At 51.8% G+C, this 19,332-nt stretch overlaps 1 protein-coding gene across 1 annotated transcript in view; it reads right to left on the minus strand.

Annotated features, from left to right (window-relative positions):
- Window positions 1-8,875: 8,875 nt before the first annotated feature.
- The window catches only part of LITAF (lipopolysaccharide induced TNF factor), a 34,599-nt gene continuing 24,142 nt past the window's right edge, over window positions 8,876-19,332 (minus strand). The window contains exons 2-4 of the mRNA XM_054714726.1: window positions 17,769-17,993; window positions 12,418-12,574; window positions 8,876-10,457 (exon numbers count right to left, since the gene is read on the minus strand). Coding sequence (XP_054570701.1) covers window positions 10,349-10,457; window positions 12,418-12,574; window positions 17,769-17,988 — 486 coding nt within the window. The 5' untranslated portion in view covers window positions 17,989-17,993 and the 3' untranslated portion in view covers window positions 8,876-10,348. The remainder of the gene's footprint in view (window positions 10,458-12,417; window positions 12,575-17,768; window positions 17,994-19,332) is intronic.

Consider the following 19,332-nt stretch of genomic DNA (forward strand, 5'->3'; position numbering starts at 1 on the left):
CCAGTCATGTGCCCTGACCAGGAATTGAATCGTAACCTCCTGGTTCATGGGACAGTGCTCAACCACTAGGCCACACGGGCTGGGCTGCAGATTCATTTTTTTATCTTTTAAATTTTTTTAAAAGTTTTGAATCACAGTTGATGTGTACTATATCAGTTCCAGGCATACATCCTAGTGGTTAGATATTTGTATAACTTACCCAGTGATCCCCCAATAAGTCTAGCGCCCACCTGACACCACACATAGAGCATATTCTTAATTTAACACACAACTACAGGCCCCCAGTACAGACGCCCTTTCACAGCCAAAGCCGTTGAGGGGAGCTCAGCGCAGGCTGGGAGAGCTGGGCTGCGTGGGCGGAGCAGCGGGGTACAGCAGCTAGGACGGGGCGGGGTCTTCTCACTGCAGAGCTACCCCGAAACAAGGCCCGGGAGTTTTATAGGCTCTGGGCTCCGGGGGGTTGAGGCAGGCAAAGCACTGAGTCCTGAGTGGGAAGCAGTGTCTTAGAGGTTCCCCTTGTCCCCGCCCACCACAGGAGGCCTCAGCAGAGGCACCTGGAGAGCTCTAGGGATGCAGGCCTGCGAAGGCCCAGCCGCAGGAGGGGGTGGGGAGTGTGAGCCCTGGACTGTAAGTCCCCTCAGACACCAGGCAGCTTTCGGGGGGGTCGGGGGGGGGGCTGCGAAGTAGCACCTTGGCTTCGTAGGCCCAGGGGTCAGGCCTGAAAACCACACCTGGGTTTTCCCCTGGGAGCTGGACTCCTCAGAGGTCTCACCAGGGCCTGGACCACACAGTTCATTGGCGTCACCTGGCCCGGAGGGGGCGTCCACACCTCGGGTCCGCCCGGGACAGTCACCACACATGTCTGTTGTCTAGCGTGGCCCTAAGTAGCAGCCCTTTCCACCTCTGAAGTTTCTACCTGGATTAGCCACCACAATATAAGATTTTAAATGAATACAGAGGAGGTCGGGGGGAGAGAATACAAAAGAAAGCTAACAGTATTTTTACTGACAAATGGCGCACAGCTTACCCTTTTCTTGAACAGTCGATATAATGTAGCTATTTTAGAACCATAAATTTAGAAAAAGGTCGCTGTCAACAGATGAATGGATAAACAAACTGTGGTCTATCCGTACAATGGAGAGACTATCTCCATAAAAACAAACCAACTGCACCCTACGAGGCTGAACCTTGAAAACACTGCGCCGGGTGAAAAAAGCCAGACACGAAAAACCACATAATATATGATTCCATTTATATGAAATGTCCGGAACCGGCAAAGCCAGAGAGACAGAAAGTAGATTAGTGGCCGCCTGGGGCTGGAGGCGGAGGGGGGGAAGGGGAGGGAGAGATGAGGGGATGACGGCTAATAGGGAAGGTGTTTCTTTTTGGGGGCGTTGAAACTGTTGTAAAATTGTGCTGATAATTGCAAGATCCCGTGAATATCCTAAAAAACACTGAATTGTACGCTTGAAACAAGTGACTTGTCTGGTATGTGAATTTTATCTAAATAAAGCTATTACCAACAACAACAAGCAGTCCTTACCTGAAAGCCTTGTCAGTGGCTGTCTGCAGAGGCGAGGCTGCAGTGGAGTCTGAATGCAGCTCCGGGTTCGGTTCGGAGGCCTGACCCTCCAGCACCTTCTCCCCCACTTCTCAGCTACTCAGAGACCCAGCAGCCACCTCCCCCGCCCTCAGCCCTATAACCCACACCTGCTTCCACCCCACCTCCTCCACCGACATGCACCTGCCTGACATTCCACTCACACCAGCTGTGGGGGAGGCCGGGGAAGCTGCACAACCACGCCCCCACCACAGAGGGCGCTCCCACGAGGCCTGGAACCCAGGCCCCAGCACTTCCCTGCTCCTGCTTTCAGGGAGCGGAGCATTCTTCCTGACCCCGGGAAGACACGCCTCTGCCCGGGTTCGGGTCCGGGGCCGTGAATGGAGCAGTCGCTCCGTTGGTGGCATGCCCAGGCCAGGCAGAGGCCGGCGCACCCTGTGGCCCACCGTGAAGTGTGTGGGGACTTGTGAATGGCACTGGCTCCCAGGTGCCAAGCCTTCTCTTAAGAGGTTTCCCAGCCCTAACCGGTGTGGCTCAGTGGATAGAGCGTCTGCCTGCGGCCTGAAGGGCCCCGGTAGGGGGTGTGCAGGAGGCAGCTGACTGATGTTTCTCTTTCATCCGATGTATCTAACTCTCTATCCCTCTCCTTTCCTCTCTGTAAAAAATCAATAAAATATATTTTTTTAAAAAATAAGAGGTTTCCCAGCTCATCCAGGAGCCTGCCCATGAATGTTCCAGCGTGTTCCAGCATGTTTCAGAGCTTCCCCCTGCATCTGCCCTTTTCCTAGTACAGACTTTTGGAGTTGGGAGGATCAGCCTTCCCCTTTCTAGAGAGGAGAGGAACTCAGCGCAGGATGTTTAAATGACCCGCCTCACCCGGCCAGTGGTTCAGTGGTTAGTGTCGGCCTGTGAACCAGGAGGTCAGGGTTTGATTCCTGGTCAGGACACATGCCTGGTTTGGGGCTGCATCCCTAATAGGGCGCGTGCAGGAGGCAGCCACAAAAATCACTGGTGTTTCTTCTCTCTCTCCTTCCCTCTCTGAAATCAAGAAAGACAGATTTTTTTTTAAAATAAAAAATAAACGACCTGCCTCAGCCATTCTGCAGGCAGCAGGTGGCTCAGCTCCGTTCTTGATGGCACTGATTTCAGGCCTTTCTCAAACCCAGCAGCAGGCCTGCACACGCACTCGATCCCAGCACCGCACCGGTTCCTGCCCGGCAGCACGGGGTCCCTCCCGCCCACAAGCTCCACCCCTGCTCACGATGTCACCTGACTGCACGGTGCACCCTTATTACACTGGCCAAGGGTCACAGCCTCGTTCAGATACCCACTCAGCCTCCCCCGGCCCCCACAGCTCACTCTGCCCCCACCTCGCTGTCACCGTAAATCACACAAATTGGCACGTGTGTTTATGGAGGTGAAACTCACCCAACATAAAGGAACCGTTTTAAAGTCAACAGCTCGGTAGCATTGCGAACATTCACAGTGCTGCGTAACCTGCTTTGTCTAGATCCAAACCTTTGTTCTCTCCCCAAAGGAGACTCTGTGCCCAGGAAGCAGTCACTCCCCGTTCTCTCCTCCCCCAGCCCTGGCCACCACCAATCTGCTCTGAATCTTGGGGTGTCTCTAGTCTAGACATTTCCTCTAAATGGAATCTGGCCACATGTGGCCTGGGTCTGGCTTCTCTCACTGAGCACCGTGACTTCAAGGTTCATCCACGCTGTCCTAAGTATCAGCGCTTCATTCCTGTCCGTGGAAATGAGCCAATGTTACGTTTTAACCACATGAGAAGTGTCTGCTTCGGCCCATGAGCTGAGCCCCGGGGTTCTCAAACCGGGAGCACGTTTAGCAGTGTCTGAAGACATGTTTTGGTTGTCACAGCGGAGGTGTGTGTGTGGCACGTGGTGAGTAGAGGCCAAGGACGCTGCTCAGCAACGCACAGCCTCCCCCACCCCCCGCCCCCCACCCCAGGAGTGACTGGACCAGGTGCCAATTGTGTGAAGTCGGGGTTCTGCCTGGCCTGGCCATCAGCTCCTTCCCTCTGGCTGATCTGGTCCCAGGCTGCGTGGAGCAGCATTTCTAGCCCTGCCTGCCCTTAGGAAGCACCAAACAAACAAAACCATGTTCCGGGCCCCTCCCACGCCTCTGCATGGGGGTCTGGGTTTTAACTGGTCCACGGTGTGTTTTAGGACCAGAAGGCGTCCCCTGCTATGGGCTGCTCGGGAGGCCCCTGGACATCACGCTTATTTTGTGTCTGCGTTACTTCAGCTGCAAACCGGTGACGTTTTTCTTTTCCACCTGGAAACGTTCTTGGCAGGACTGGTGAAGACGGTATTCGAGGAAGCATTCGCATGCAAGATATAACCTTATCATAACGTGCAAAGCCATCCTAAAATGACGAAGTTCCTGTCTAAATTCCCCAGAGCCAGGGGCCTGTCTCTATCTGTTGCCGATGTGGTCGGAGACAGTCACAACGGATCCGACCACATCGACAGAGCCTTTCAACGGAAAGCAAACCTCAGAGTCGACACCCCGGGGGACCAGCCAGAGCCACGAGCTGACGTCCCTGGGCCCCTCCCTCCAGAAATATATTTTCAGAAGTGTGTTTTAACACTGTGTTGATAGCCCTGGCTGGTGTTGCTCAGTGGTTAGAGGGTCAGCCCACACACCAGAGCGTCCTGGGTTTGATTCCTGGTCAAGGGCACATACCCTCCGTTTCAGACAGGAACGAGAAATGCAGACAATCCCCTAGAAAACTCTCCTGCAGGGCTGCGCGTGTTCCTGCCTCTGCTCCCTTCCTGCTCCTCCCAGCGGGGACTCCTGAGAACGAGGCTCAGGTGTTGCCCACTTTCCCTTTCTCCACAGTGTCCTTCCTCGGGGGCAGGCCTGGCCAGGTGAGCCCAGGCTCAAGAGGAGGCCCCTCTCGGGGCAGACACCTGGGAGAACTCAGGCCCTCTGGGCAGGGGGGGCAGTTCTACCGATCAGGGGCAGGGCAGCCACACCCACAGGAATCCACCCGCTTACTGGAAGCCAGCCGGGCCCTTCCTGCTTACTAACAGGAAATCAGAAGACCTGGAGCTGGAGAACGATTCCATTTCAAGGGCTGTCACTCTTCCAGAGAACAGGGAAAGGCTCTGGTGATCCCGCCCAGAGAGGGAGCCGCTGCACATGAAGTCACGGGGCGACACGGAACAGGGGAACCTGCCTCAGACAGCGGGCGGGCTCCGCGGCTCGGACTCCCACGTGCTGCCTCCTCGGCAGGAGAAAACGGCAGGATGATAATTTTAAAGGATGAGGGACCCCTCCCAGCCCCCCCCCTCCCAGCCCCCCCCCACCTACCATCCCCACTATAGGCTGTTCTCCTGTACTTCTCCTCCCCGGTTTGCACCAGTTTGTAATGGTAGGCTTTCTGGTTTAATGTTCCCAACCCCACTCCCCCACCCCCACCAATTCCACAGGGAGGGGCAGCGTCCCCTCCTTGCTGCTGTAGGCAGCGCTGTGCGCACCAGTAAACAGGACCCACAGGACATCTGAGGACTCTGTTTTTGAGCTCGCAGCACCTTCTCCGAAGAAGGTCCGCGCAGAGGGGCCGGACGCGGCCACCACCCCTGCTCGCTTTCCAGGCTCAGTGGGAGCCCCAGGAGGATCGAGTGGGTCCAGATGAGCTGAGTGGAGGCAGGCCGCCCGAGGCGCAGGTCTTGCTCTGAATCCGGCTCTGTTGCCACCCGGCTGCTCCCATGGCTCTCGGGATAGAAGACGACAAAGTTCTCTGTACCAGGGCGGTTCCAAAAGGGAAGCCTTGCCAGATGTGGCTGTGCAACAGGGAACATTGGAGACGTCACCGGGCAGTTCCTCCACAAGTTAAACCGGATTTCCAGGACTCGGCAATTCCACATCCAAGAGAATGGAAACATACGTCCACACAAGGACCCGTGAGCCCACGGTCACAGCAGCGTTACCTGTGCTGGCCCAAAGGTGGGCATGGCCAAATATTCATGAGGCACCAACAGAATACGGTATAAACACACAGTTATTCTTCCACTGAAAGGAACAGAAGCACACGCCTGGCCAGTGTGGCTCAGTGGGTGGAGCGACGTCCCGAGCGCTGAAAGGCTGCCGGTTCTATTGCCGGTTCTCTTCACGTGCCCGGGTTGCAGGCTTGATCCCGGATAGGGGATGTGCAGGAGGCAGCCGATCAACGTTCTGCTCTCACATCGATGTTTCTCTTTCTCTCTCTCCCTTCCTCCACCTCTAAAATCCATAAAAATATTAAAGGGGGGCGGGGGGGAGGGGTGGAGGAACAAAGCAGTGACACCTGCTGTGTTGGATGAACCTTAAAAACATGATGCTAAGTGAAAGGAGCCAGACACCGCAGGGCACATATTATATGATTCTGTTTATAGGAAATGTCTAGAGTAAGCAAATCCAAAGAACAAGAGGGAAAGTGGTGGCTGCCAGGTGCTGAGGGTTGGGAGGGATGAGGTGTGGAGTTTTGGGTGGGCTGATGAAAATGTTCTGGTGATGGTTGTACACTGTGAATGTACCAAATGTCATTGAATCACACACGTTAATGTGAGGCGGATTTTAGTGGGGGGTTTTTTTGCTTGTTTGTTTTAAAGAAGCCACCAGGAAAGTTGGCAGGGCAGTGCTGAGCCCACTGCTCACGCTTCCCAGGCAGGGCTGGGTTTGGTGCCCGGGCCATCCAACACCTCGAATACAGCCCGAGTCAGTCAGCGAGAAACATGAGAACCACAGCTGTCTGAAGTACCAAATCAGAGGCCACCAGATGTTGCCCTGGGCGCTCCCTTCGCCCTGTGACCCCCACACATACACAGCTATAGAACCACAGGTTTCAAAACTCTACCGTACGCTATGATGACACGTGGTATTGACACACTAAGTTGATTTTGCCCATTTGGGAAACCCAGTACAAGGTCACTTGAGACACTACAGTGTTAAGAACTTTAAAAGTACTTAAATGTGCCCTAGGCAGATTGCTCAGTGGTTAGAGCGTTGGCCCTCAGACTGAAGGGTCCCAGTTCAATTCCCATCAAGAGCACGTACCTTGGTCGCAGGCGCCTGCAGAAGGCAACCAATTGATGTGTCTCTCTCACATCGATGTTCCTCTCTTTCTGTCTCTCCCCCTCCCTTCTACTCTCTCCAAAAATCAATGGGAAAATATCCCTGCCTGAAGATGGAACAACAACAAAAGTAATGAAATGTGTGGTTTACCCAGACAATGGAACGTTATTTAGCGCTAGAAAGAAAAGACTTAAAAAAAAACTGAGAAGACTTAAATGCATGAGTGAAAGCAGCCAGGATGAAAAGGATACAAACCCTGGTCCCACCGGATGACATTCGGGAAAAGGCAAAACTGTGGAGACAACAAACCGATCCGTGGTTGCCCGGGGCTGGGGGTTGGGAGGATGAACAGGTGGAGGAGAGGACTGTCCGGGCATTGGAGCTGCTCTCGGTGACACTGTAATGACGGACACGCCCTTGTACATTTGTCCAAACCCACCGCACATGCACCAGAGCGAGCTGCAATGCAAACTATGCACTTTGGGGGATGGTGTATCAATGTAGGTTGTCAGTGGTACCGGCTGGGCCAGTCAGGTGAGGATTTGTTAATGGGGGAATCTGGGCATGTGTGGGGTATATGGGAACTCTGTTCTTTCTTCTCAATTTGCCATAAACCTAAAACTGCTCTATGAAAAGTTTATTTTTAGGGGAAAAGGGTACTTAAACATGTGAACATTTTCCTAATACTACAGAGAACAGTTGCAAAAACAGGTAAGTAAATGCACCAGACTCTATACTAGGCCATGAAGTGTTTTTGTGTTGTTGTTGTTTTTTAATCTTTCTGAGCCTCAGAATCATGTTTCTTTAAAATTCTAGGACTAAAAATCTCCTTTCTCTTTCATCACCCTTACTGGGTCTATTTTCAATTTCCTCATATGTCTCTGAAAAACAGATGACTCATTGTAAACACGTGAGTCATAAATGCAGGAGATAACTTTAAAAGGCTTCAAAATGCAAATGGGAACTTTGTAAGTCAAAGCACAAGCTCTATACTTACTCCTAACGGAGATCTTTGACCCCAGAAAGTCAGAAGGATTTTAGCATCCCAAACACAAGAGGCTGTCATGGGAAGAACACCGAGGCCACAGGGCGTATGATGCCACATTTAGAAATAGTTTCGTGCCTATTCGAAGTGTTCTCAATAGCCACTGGGAAGCCAGCTGTCCCAGAAAAAAACATTTTCATGGGCAGTGCTGTGATCTGCCAGGAATCGGTCATGTGCTTCAAGCTGGCTTAGCTAGATGCAATAACTGAATAGATTTTGTTAACAAGACACAAACCAACTCTTACCTACAAGGTCACCTCACCTCGATGGACTGACGGTATATACGAAACACAGCCATTTGGGGTTCAGAAATGGGTACAATTCTTCGCTGAGGTCCAGATAGATACAAAGTACTTTTATTAATTGAATGTGACTCAGTCTTTGCAGCCAACAAACGAACGCCAACATCCCTAACAAACAGCGGCAGAACAAAAGAGCCTTTAATTGGTACAAATATAGGAGTGAGCCTGTACATCGAACAATAAAATGGTATGTCCAATAAATGCCCAGGGCAGCCCAGGTTCAGGAGGGAGTCTCCAGGCCGCTGACATTAAAAGTCCCACCGGATAAGTCATGGCCCTTGATGCAGGGCTCTTGTTTTGAAGGCTTTGCATATGTAATTAATAGCAGCTTGAAAACCCTTACTGTACCACCATCTGAAAAAAACTGCTAAATATGCATGGCTCTCCATTTTGTCAAATGAAAAGAAAAAACGCAGGACCCAAACTGAGGGAGGGGCACTTTTCCAAGACCCTAAGATGAGTTTAAATGACCACGTGTGCCACAACGAGAGGACATTCTTTTCCTGCATCTGCCAAAACGAAGCCGTGTCGCCAGGTAGGGAAGGGAGGATGACACTCCCATTCCCTGCGAGTGACAAAGCTCTCCTTTTAGCGTCCACAGCCACCCTGACCAATGAACAAAGCATGTGTTGTTCCAAGAATGAATGGGGACAGCTCTCTTCTGTGCATTTTATTAAAACTTGAAAGCTGTGGCTGGCTGCCACCGATGACGCCTATTGAGTCCCAATAGCCTGACATTCAAATCGGACTCACCAGCAACCCACCCAACTCAACATCGGCATCTTGGCATCGCGGGCTACGCGGTAGGTCTGAATTCGACTGCGATGGGGCAGATAAAGGTCCCTGGTCACGAGGGCTGGAAGCACGAGACCTTCCTCTGCACGGTTAAGAGTCGATAAATAGTTCACCAAGTGAACCAAAGACTTTATTTTTTAAAAGCAGATATAAACACCAAAGTACAATGTAGTATCCATATTCGTTGAGCAAATAATTACTGAAACTTTCAAAACATCAAATGAATACGCTGAATCAATGATTATGACTAATTCTCAGCCGATACACAGATTTTCATTCAAGGATGAGGCTGGGTTTCTAAATGGTATTATTCACATGCACTCCGTGGACCTATTTATTATCAAAATGGGGACTCTGGGAAGTCTTGATGTCAGAGGTGACACAGCAGCCACCCGAGAACCCTGGCTTGCTGCTTGAATCCTAGAAATCATGTCTCCCGAGGCTATACAACAAATTCTATTTCTGAAAACTAAAATCAGACTTTAGATTCCTTTGAAATCACTCAGGTCCCAAGCTTTTCAGCACCATGGGACCCGACGTGCTCACACATGCTTTTCCTTGTCTTTCCAAACACACCCCCAGGAACCCAAAAGGGGCCCCGCTCTGAGTTCCCTAATAGAGGTTCGTAAGGACCACACTAAAACCCAAGGAAAGGCCGGGGATGCAATTACCCATTACTTTTTCTATTAAGGAAAAAAAAAACAAAAAACATATATATATATGAGAGTGCCCTGGCAAAAGGGAAAATGACACCAATTATATGGTCACAGAAAATGGTTCTATAAATCCCTTCCGTCAAAATTATGTTCCAAGGCGTTTAAGGCCAAAGGGTCATAAAAACTGTTAATACAAATAATCTCTCCACAAGAAAAAGCCCTTCATGAAAAGTGGCCGAGGGTCTGGCACCCAGAACGGAGGGAAGCCGACCAGTGACGAGAGCCAGCTCTGTATCCCTAGCACGCATCTATGGGTCTGGGGGCTGTGAGTGGTCCCTCCTTGTCGCTGAAAATGAAGTAAAAAATGAAAGTGAATTTTTGTGCTAGCAGAAAGCCTGCAGTTACAGAATCTGAGCGCCAAGGCCTTAAGGCAAGATTTCTGCCATCAGACGTGAGACCAGAGGGGTGCGATGGCAGCACTACAGGCTGGCTTAGTCCTATTCAGGCCAGAACGGCCTCAAAAAGAAGGCCCCCTGTGACTTCTCGGTCTGAGCCGCCACCGGAAAGGCCCACTGAGGTGAGAAAAGAAGCTGGCAAGGCAAATCACCAGAAGATATTCAGGCAGGGCAACGATCACAGGTAGATGGACGGCTCGGGTCGTGGGCGGCCGGAAACCCTTGACCCAGTCCTCAAGGTCAACGTCTTTGCATGTCCTGTGCACGACTCCAAGCAGCAGTTTCTGGGGCTGGGAAGTGTGTGGCTTTTGCGATATTTCCCCCCCGCAAAAGAAGACACGAAGAGATGGAGAGACGAGACCACCGAGGTGGACCCTCCATCCGGGGTGGAGCGGGTGAGAGTCGGGAAGGACTTCCTGCCACGCACGGCTCCCTCCGGGTCTGGCCGAGTCCTACAGACGCTTGTAGGTGCCGAGGAGAGCTTTGCAGTTGGGACAGTAATGGTCCACGTCCTGCAGGGCGTCCACGCAGAAAGGGATGAAGCAGCAGCCGGCGACGCACCTGGAAGACAGACACAGCCCCCGAGGAGCAGGTGAGCGGCTGGAGCTACATCAGGCAGCCCAAAGAGATACATCAGGCAGTACAAAGAGATACATCAGGCAGCCCAGTCCCCCCGGAACCTGCGCATGGGACCGTATTTGGAGAAAGGGTCTTTGCAGGTATGATTCATCTCAAGATGAAGTCATGACGGAGTGTTCAGGTGGCCCGCTAAACCCAATGACTGGTATCCTCATAAGAACAGGACACACAGAGACACAGGGGGGCGAAGGCCACGTGAAGACACAAGCAGTGATACAGCCACAAGCCAAGGACACGGGGCCTCCGGAAGCCGGAAGAGGCGGGAAGGACTCGCCCCTTAAGCCCCAGGGGGCGCGTGGCACCTTGATTTTGGACTTCAAGCCTCCAAAATCGAGAGAGAATAAATTCTTATTGTTCTGAACCACCAGGTCTGAGGTCATTGGTTACGGCAGCGCTAGGAAACGAATACGCCAACCCCTGCCAAGGCTGCTCCCACCGACGACTGTGCCGAGTGTGTTTTCAAGTCCCGGGCGATCTGGCACCGTCCAGAGCCTCAGACTGAGGTTGGTGGGCTTCTCTGGTACAGGGCCAGGGAGCACCTCTGTCACCCGCGCTGTCGGGTGAAAGCAGCCAGAGACGCCCCGTAGGCAGAGGTGATGTGTTCCAGTCCAACTTACAGCGGGCTGGAGTGTGCTGACCTCTGTCTCGGAGGGATCCCCTTTCCACATGGAGAGGCTGCTTCTTACAGCAACCACCACACAAAGTTCCCCCAGTCCTGTCTCTAACCCACGTCACCGGCAAACCCAGGCAGGGCCTTCACCAGGCCTGCAGCACAGGGAGAAATGGCCAGTCGTATAAGAGGCAGGGGCTCCTGAAAAGAAACGCACGAACGCCGCTTCCTCCGGGGAAGAAAACAGAGCCCCATGGTTTTCTGAGAGAGTCCACGGCCAGGAACCAGGAGGCTGCCTTTATCAGTTTGCAGGGGCGGGCGGGGATGGGGGGGGGGGTGTTGGGGCGTGTTAAATTGTGTATATTCAAGTTTCTCTCAGAACAGAAACTATTGTCTCTTTCAATAAAATGCCCTTGGTGCAGACATAAATATTTACACAGCCCCTTGTGGAGGCAATGGGAAAAATACTTGGGCTCATAAAAGGATAAGGCATTTTAAAGAGATGACTATCAAGTATTTTAATGTGCAGATGTTTAAAGCTTCTCTCGGAGTGAGGCAAACATTATGATTTCGATCACGGAATCCTAGAAGAAAAAGAGATCCCTGAGGTATCACGCTATACAGATGCAAGTGGATGCTCTGCTGGTCACTACATATACTATATGTCATATAGGGAGTGGTGTGAGCAGACGAGCAAGAGGAAATTATGGGCCTTGGCCGGTATAACTCAGGGGTTAGAGCATCAGCCCTCGCACCGAAGGGTCTCAGGTTCAATTCCCAATCAAGGGCACATACCTGGATAGCAGGTTCGATCCCCATCCCTGGTTGGGGTGCGTGCAGGAGGCAACCAATTGATGTGTCTCTCTCACATTGATGGTTCTCTCTCTCCCTCTCTCTCTCTCTTTCCTTCTCTCTACCTCTCTCTCTCTCTCTCTTCTCTCTCTCTCTCTCTCTCTTCCACTCTCTCTAAAAGTCAATGGGAAAATATCCTCGGGTGAGGATTAACAAACGAACAAGAAAGAAGAAATGATGGGACAGCAGCTCCCAAGCTTTGAGATGCTTAAGAACAGCGGTTCTCAACGGGAGACGATTTCTATTTATTATGATTTGGGGAGGAGCTACTGGCACATAGCGGGTAGAGGCCAGGGATGCTGAGCAACATCCTACATGCATAGGACGGCACTTCGTGAGACAGAAGTAAGTGCTACAGCTGAGAAATCCTGCAAGAGAGGAATGAGGGAGAGCCCGGGGTGCCGAGTGGCCCTGACTTACCCGAGCAGGCACAGGCTCCCGCAGGAGAGCCAGGTGAGGGCACCGGCATTGTAGGACAGCTGGGTCACAATCATCTTGTTGCAGGAAGGGCAACACATCTGGACCGGGCGGTCGAAAAAGGAGACTGGCTGCTGCACGTAGACCGTCTGCACGGTAACTGATGGAAGGGAAGAGGAGAGAGCCGGTGAGTAAACCAGGAAACATCTGTTAGAAGACAAGGTGGAGGCAGGGTCTTTACAATTATTTGCACACCCCTGTTCACAGCAGCACTATTTCAAGAGCCAAATGTCCTTCGAATGGTGAACAGATAAGCAAAATGTGGTCCATCCATACAATGGAGTATGGCTCAGCCTCAACACATGCAACATGGATGGACCTTGAGGATGTGACGCTTGGTGAAATAAGCCAGACACAAAAGGACAAATGCTGCCGGATCCCTCATCTAGGAGGCACCTAGAGCAGTCAAATTCATAGAAACAGAAAGTAGACGGTGGTTGTCAGGAGCTGAGGGAGGGGGCTGGGGAGTTAATGAAGACAGGGTTTCAGTTTTGCAAGATGGAAAAGTTCTGGAAATGGGTGGTGGTGGCACGATATGAATGTACTTAGTGCCACTGAACTTATACTTGGAAATGCTTAAGATGATATATTTTATGTTGTATACTAGAGGCCTGGTGCACAAATTCGTGCACGGGGGCGGGGGGTCCCTCAGCCCGGCCTGCACCCTCTCCAATCTGGGACCCCTCGGGGTATGTCCCACTGCCGGTTTAGGCCCCATCCTGGCCTGGTCCCCCCCCTAACTAGCCCCCTGCTGGCTTGGTCTTCCCCCTAACTAGCCCCCTGCTGGCTTGGTCTTCCCCCTAACTGTCTGGAAGTCGGAAGGCCGGAAGATGTCCGGTGGACCTGGTCTAATTAGCATATTACCTTTTTATTAGTATAGATTTTACCATAATTTAAAAAATGAGGTGGGGAGGCCCGAGGCTGCAGAAATTGGGCAGCCACCACCAGGAAGCCGCTGCCAGGGCCCGGAGCACCTTCACCGCGGACTCCTCCCTCGAGGTGGGACTGCACAACTAAAGCAGGTGCACTTTTGTTTTTCACAAGCTCCCCCCCAAAATGACCTGTAGTTGTATGTGCAGCACTTTGCTCTGACATGTATGTGCTATGAAAAAACACACAAGTCTAATATATAAAAACACACACACAAATCTAATATTAAAAAAATAGGAGGGGGTGATAAAAAGAGATAAAGAGGAAAGTGGCAGATTTCCAGAAATACCCTTTGAGGGGCTCTCAGAACCCCACAGGCGAGCCGAGGCAAGGACTGTGCTCAGCGGGCCAGGCTTCCAAAGGCAACGGGCCATGGAGCCATGTGAGGAGCGGAGAATGCAGGTCCCCGGGCCCCGCCCCCAGCACAGCCTGATCCAGCTGGTCCAGGGCAGGTCCCCAAACTGTCTTAAGCTCCCTGAGTGGTTCTATGACGGTGGTCTGCAGATGGTAATTTCAGAGACCGTGACGTGGTAGGTTTTCGCCCCCATTTTCCTAACCCACAGATTAGATGGCCAGGGGCTGGGGGAGGAGGCTGGGGAATGACCGCTAACGGGTATAGAGGGTACAGGATTTCTTTCTGGGTGATGGGATGTTCTGGAATTAGTGCTGCGAACAGACAGGAACCACTGAGTTGTACACTTAAAGAGGCCGAACCTTCTGGTCTGGGAATTATATTTGAACAAAGCTGTTATTTTAAAAATGGATGTAGCCCTAACCGGTTTGGCTCAGTGGATAGAGCATTGGCCTGTGGACTGAAGGGTCCCAGGTTCGATTCCGGTCAAGGGCATGTACCTTGGTTGCGGGCACATCCCCAGTGAGGGGGTGTGCAAGAGGCAGCTGGTCGATGTTTCTCTCTCATCAATGTTTCTAAGTCTCTATCACTATCCCTTCCTCTCTGTAAAAAATCAATAAAATATATGTTTTAAAAATAAAATAAGATAAAATAAAAAATGGATGTAACAGAGTTGTTGTTGGGATTAAAGAAGATAATGCTGGTAAAGAAAGAACCTCTCACCGTGCCTCGGACAGAGGGGCTCCTCGATAAATTCCCTCTTTGCATAAAACAGGTCCCTTTACCAACTCCAATGCCAGTGAAAAGGCCGGGTCACCGAGCAGGGACCCGGATCCAGCTCTTCAGGACAAGTCCGGGAACCATGTGAACACATGCAGTGAGGATATGAGGTCATGCTAAAAAGAGGAAACTCCATGGCAAACGTGTACAGACATTCGCAATTGGGAGAGAATCTAGCCATGTCAGTCCCAAAGCCCTGAGAGTTTTACATGCTCTTTTTGGTATTTGGCAAAGGTGTTGAAGCTCATATTTCTGTCACAGGGACTTCCTCCTGGTCCTTCCTTGGGCTGTTGGAGTGCCGCTGCCCTAAGAGGAAATGCACGGCCGCCCAGGGCTAAGTGAGCCTGACGCTCCTCCCAGAAGAGCAGCACTGAAGCCTGCTTTAGTACCCGCGTGTCAGTTTCATTAAGACTTTTGGGGTGGGGGTGGGGGAGGTGCAAGAATGAGTTATTTATCGATCAGAGAACGATCTAAAATAATTGTCCCCTCCCTTCTCGAGGGGGTCAAAGTTACTTGAGCACTTTTATGAAATGATTACTCATAAAACTTTATCTCATTTTAAGAACTCACTGATACAGGTACCCGATGAGCCCTTACTTACTTACAGATGGGGAAACTGAGGCCCAAGGGGGTGAGGGGACCCGGGCGGACTCCGGGGACCACTCTCTGACCTGGCGATTTCCTCCTGAGCTGCTTGTGATTTTGAATCAGCTGTGTCCCTAGGCAGCAGGAAGTCCCCAAGGGCAAGGCCATGAAGCAATGATGTGATGTTGTAACCGGATAGACAATCAGTGGTTCCAGGCTACCTGTCACTACTTGAGCCAATTAAGCAGAGACAGGGTTGAGTCACACACGAGTGGTTATTCCAATACTGCCGGCAGTATGGGAGAGCAGCAGGCCACCCACAAAAATCTGCTCTGCCCCCCACCATAAGCCAGCCGCTTATAGTGGGTAGAAGGACAAAGATTACATGGGGAAGTAGTCAACAGGTAATGGGGGCTGGAGATTTGCAAAGGCCTGTGGGTATGCAAAGGCTGGGGGGTCTTCAAAGGGCCGGTAGCTCTGGTTCCTGCAACAAGGTTGTCAATCTTGCCGTGATGATAGGCAGCCCCCTGATGGGGAGGATGGGCTGCATTTCCAGGTGAGCTCCCAGCAGGGTTAGCATGAGCCTTCGTTAATCCGAACAAAACCATCATGGTTAACAGAGCATGATTAGTATTTCTTACAATTAGAGTTGGCCCTCAGTATCCTATTTCTGCCCTTATCAATGTGATCGTGAGAGGGACTTGGGTTGCCGGTGTGGCTTTAAAGATGGAGGAAGGGGGCCACGAGCCAAGAAGTGGGACAGGCAAGGGAATGGCTTCTCTCCTAGAGCCCAGACCTTCGCTCAGCCCGGGGAGGCCTGTCAGACTTCCGACCCGGAGTAACAGGCGTGGAATAACCAAAGCAGAAAGAGTAAGAGAAGACAGGAAGAGAAGAAAGGAAAAAGATAGAAGAATGTCACATCTGTGGATGTTTCTGAAGTTATTAAATCATGATCAACAGGCCACCATATTGCTTGTTCCCAAGTCCCAAGTCCCTGTGACAGAAATGTGAGCTTCAACGCCTTTGCCAAGCATTTAACAGAAAAACTCGATCCAGTCTGGGCAGCTGGAGCCAATGCTGGAGGCAGAGCCGACCTCCCATCACCTTAGACTCCTTTTCCTTTATCTCTAGAAGGATGGACACTTGGGGCCAAATCCAGCTCTTCCACGTGGGTCCTTCACGGACCGATATCAATGTTAGTGCATGAAGGAACTCTGGCTTCCGGGAGAAAGCGGTTTGAAACAGCGTGACAGTATGCAACCACAGGAACCTGCTCCAGCTAATTCCAGCAAAAAGAGCAGTTATTATTAGGAAATACAGATGGGCTTAAACAAATGAAAAGGTGATACGCCTCCTTCGTTCTTGACATTTAAAACTGTACTAAGATAACATTTTTTATTGACCAGGCTGGCAGAATTTCAAAAGTTGGACATTATACTCTGTTGGCACTGTAAAAGAGAATGGAGAAGTTGTCTATGGACGCATATGGATATTTTGTTAAGTGGGGGGGGGGGGGGAACAAGGTACAGAAGAGTATACATATACACACACAGCACGTGTACAGCATGCTACCATTTCTGTAAGAAAAGGAAGTGGCAAGACTATGTATTTGTATTCATTGTGTCTGCAAAAAGAAAAGCAGGAGGGGGACTTCAGTGTTGAGAGTGGTGACCTAAAAGTTGCGAGGGTCGATGGGGTGCAACGGGAAAGGGAGTGAGACTCCCCTTGCACGCTGAATGTGTGTGTCGTGTCCACACGGGTGTCTTCCCTGGGCTACACAAATGAACGCCGGTGCGCCAAGATCCTGACCGCCCGGAGTTCAGTCCTGCAGGTGCCAACAGGCAGAGCCCCACGCTGCTCTCGGCAGCACCACGCGGCCTCAGCCACGAGGCCCTCTGTGCACGACACACGGTACACTTTTTTACGTGTGCTTTCTTTTCAGGTAGTTTGGGAGGCAATGATTAGAGAACGAGCTTCGAAAGAAAGGCTCTCCCCCCGCCCCCCCCTGACAGGTGTGAGGTGATATCTGATTGTGGTTTGGATTTGTGTCTCTCTGATGGTTAGTGACAAGGAGCCCGTTTTCCCGTCTGCTGGCCATCTGTGTGTCCCCTTTGGAGAAGTGTTATTTCAGGTTGTCTGCTCATTTCTTAACTGGGTTGTCTCCTTGGTGTTCAGCTGTCTGCGTCCTTCATACATTTTGGATATTAAGCCCTGAGCGGATATAAAAATAAAGTTGCTGGGAGGCAGGGGCGCACCCTTTGCACACGGTGCGCTGGGGCGGGTTTCAGCTCCCCGATTCCTCACACGGGGCCGTTTCTCCTCCCGCTCCTACTCCCGCCCTCAACTCAGGGCCCAGGGCGTCTATCAAACCTCAGCGGGAAGGGTGGGGTCTCTAAAAGCAAACTGTCATTGCCAAATTTCTCTGGCACAGTGTAAGTGCCAAAGGGGTGATTTATGGCGGACTTGAGAACGCTCGTCAACGGGACTTTATCATGGGAAAGCCATGAGCCCCACCGCTGCGGAACCTGAGAGACTGTGTGTAACATGTCAGACGGATGAAAACTGGGCTGACTTCGCTCCTGATTCTCACGGAGCCCCCAAGGCCCGGGTGGGAAGGGGGACCAGGGAGGGGAGAGGTGGCACGTACTTGGATTGGTGTTGGGGACGGGCGCTGGCTGGGTGTAGTATGCAGGAGGGTTCATGCCCTTCCCATCGGGGCCAGCCACGAGCCCCGTGGTTGGCCCAGGCACGGGGGCAGGAGGCGTGGGGAAGTAATTGTTAACGGCCACCGTCTCTTCATAGGTTGGGGGCGCGGAGGGCACCGACGAAGGCCCGGCGGCCGCCTGGTACAATCCCGGAGCAGACATTTCACCTAAGGCAAAACCAGAAGACACCACATAAGCAATTTAACTGACATCTCTCTCTCTCTCTCGCTCTCTCCTCGACCCTCTTCTTTAATTTTCTACCCGACAAAAAGAAAATCTGAAGAAATGACTCATGTCCAGCCGTGGCCAAAAGCCAGAAAGGGAGTTCACATCCTTTCAAGGCCCAAGAATTATCACCTTAACCAGGATTCACTAAGTAAAGATAAAAGGTAAATAATGACAACCGAAAATCGCCCAAACCTAGAAAACCCCGAGCAGAAGGTTCTTCACACTTCAAACCACCACCCAACGGCAACCTGTCCTTCACCTCGAGTGTTTTCTTCGTTTCGAACCGCCGCGTCTTTTTACGAATAAAGTTTCCGATGCCAGAAAAGACCAAGGCATTCGAGACCAACCACAAGCTATGGCGAACAGAGTGCTGAGCAAAAGCCAGACGCCAGAAATGCACAGCCTGTGATGCCCTGGACACACAGTTCCGAAACGGGCGGGATGAGTCATGGGGCTAGAAGACAGGAAAGTGGTGACTCCCAGGAGGCGGGGAAGAGTCTGGAAGGGGTGGGAAGGAGGCCTTTTGGGGGTGCTGGTCATGTTCTCTTTCCTCATCAGGGGGCTGGTTACATGGGCACGTTAACTTTGTGAACATCTGAGTTGTACAATTATGCACTTCCTGTATATATGTTATATATTTTTTTAAAGTAAACACACACACACACACACACACACACGCACGCACGCACGCACGCACATGCACACACACACACACACACGCACACACACACACACGCAGTTCCTATTTTGAAAAATGAGTATCAGAGCAGCCAGGCCCACATTTCCTTTTGTGAGGGCAAAGAAAGGGTTGTTTTTTTCTCGTGGAGCCGATGCCCGCCTAGAATTACACGGCCTGTACCCAGGGTGAGCTCCTGTCTGAAGGCCCCGCTCACAGCCCCAGGGCAGCCGCGGAGAGGACACAGTGCCGTCCTTTGTGTGGCTCTGCTTTCCGACGGGGCAGGGCCAAGGCTGCTGTTAGAAGATCCATTCAAACCTGTCCCAGGAGACATGGGGTATGAGCTCCCGGGGCAGCGAGCCACGGTCCGGGGGCTCCGACGGGCCTGCGGCCCCTTCCCATTCGGCTGGGTCTTCTAGAACCCGTGGGAAGCAGGGGCAGCCATTCATTCTGCTGCGGGGAGAAGGGGCGAATCCTTCGAGAAGGCACTGCCGTCCAGCCGAGCACGAAGAAAGACTTCTCCGGGGGGAGAGAAGGGCGTGCATTTCAAAGTGGAAAGAGAGGCACGGGGAAGTGGACACGCGCAAGACAAAGTCGACACA

Source organism: Eptesicus fuscus, chromosome 4, assembly GCF_027574615.1.
Source record: "Eptesicus fuscus isolate TK198812 chromosome 4, DD_ASM_mEF_20220401, whole genome shotgun sequence".
NCBI classification, from domain to species: Eukaryota; Metazoa; Chordata; class Mammalia; order Chiroptera; family Vespertilionidae; genus Eptesicus; species Eptesicus fuscus.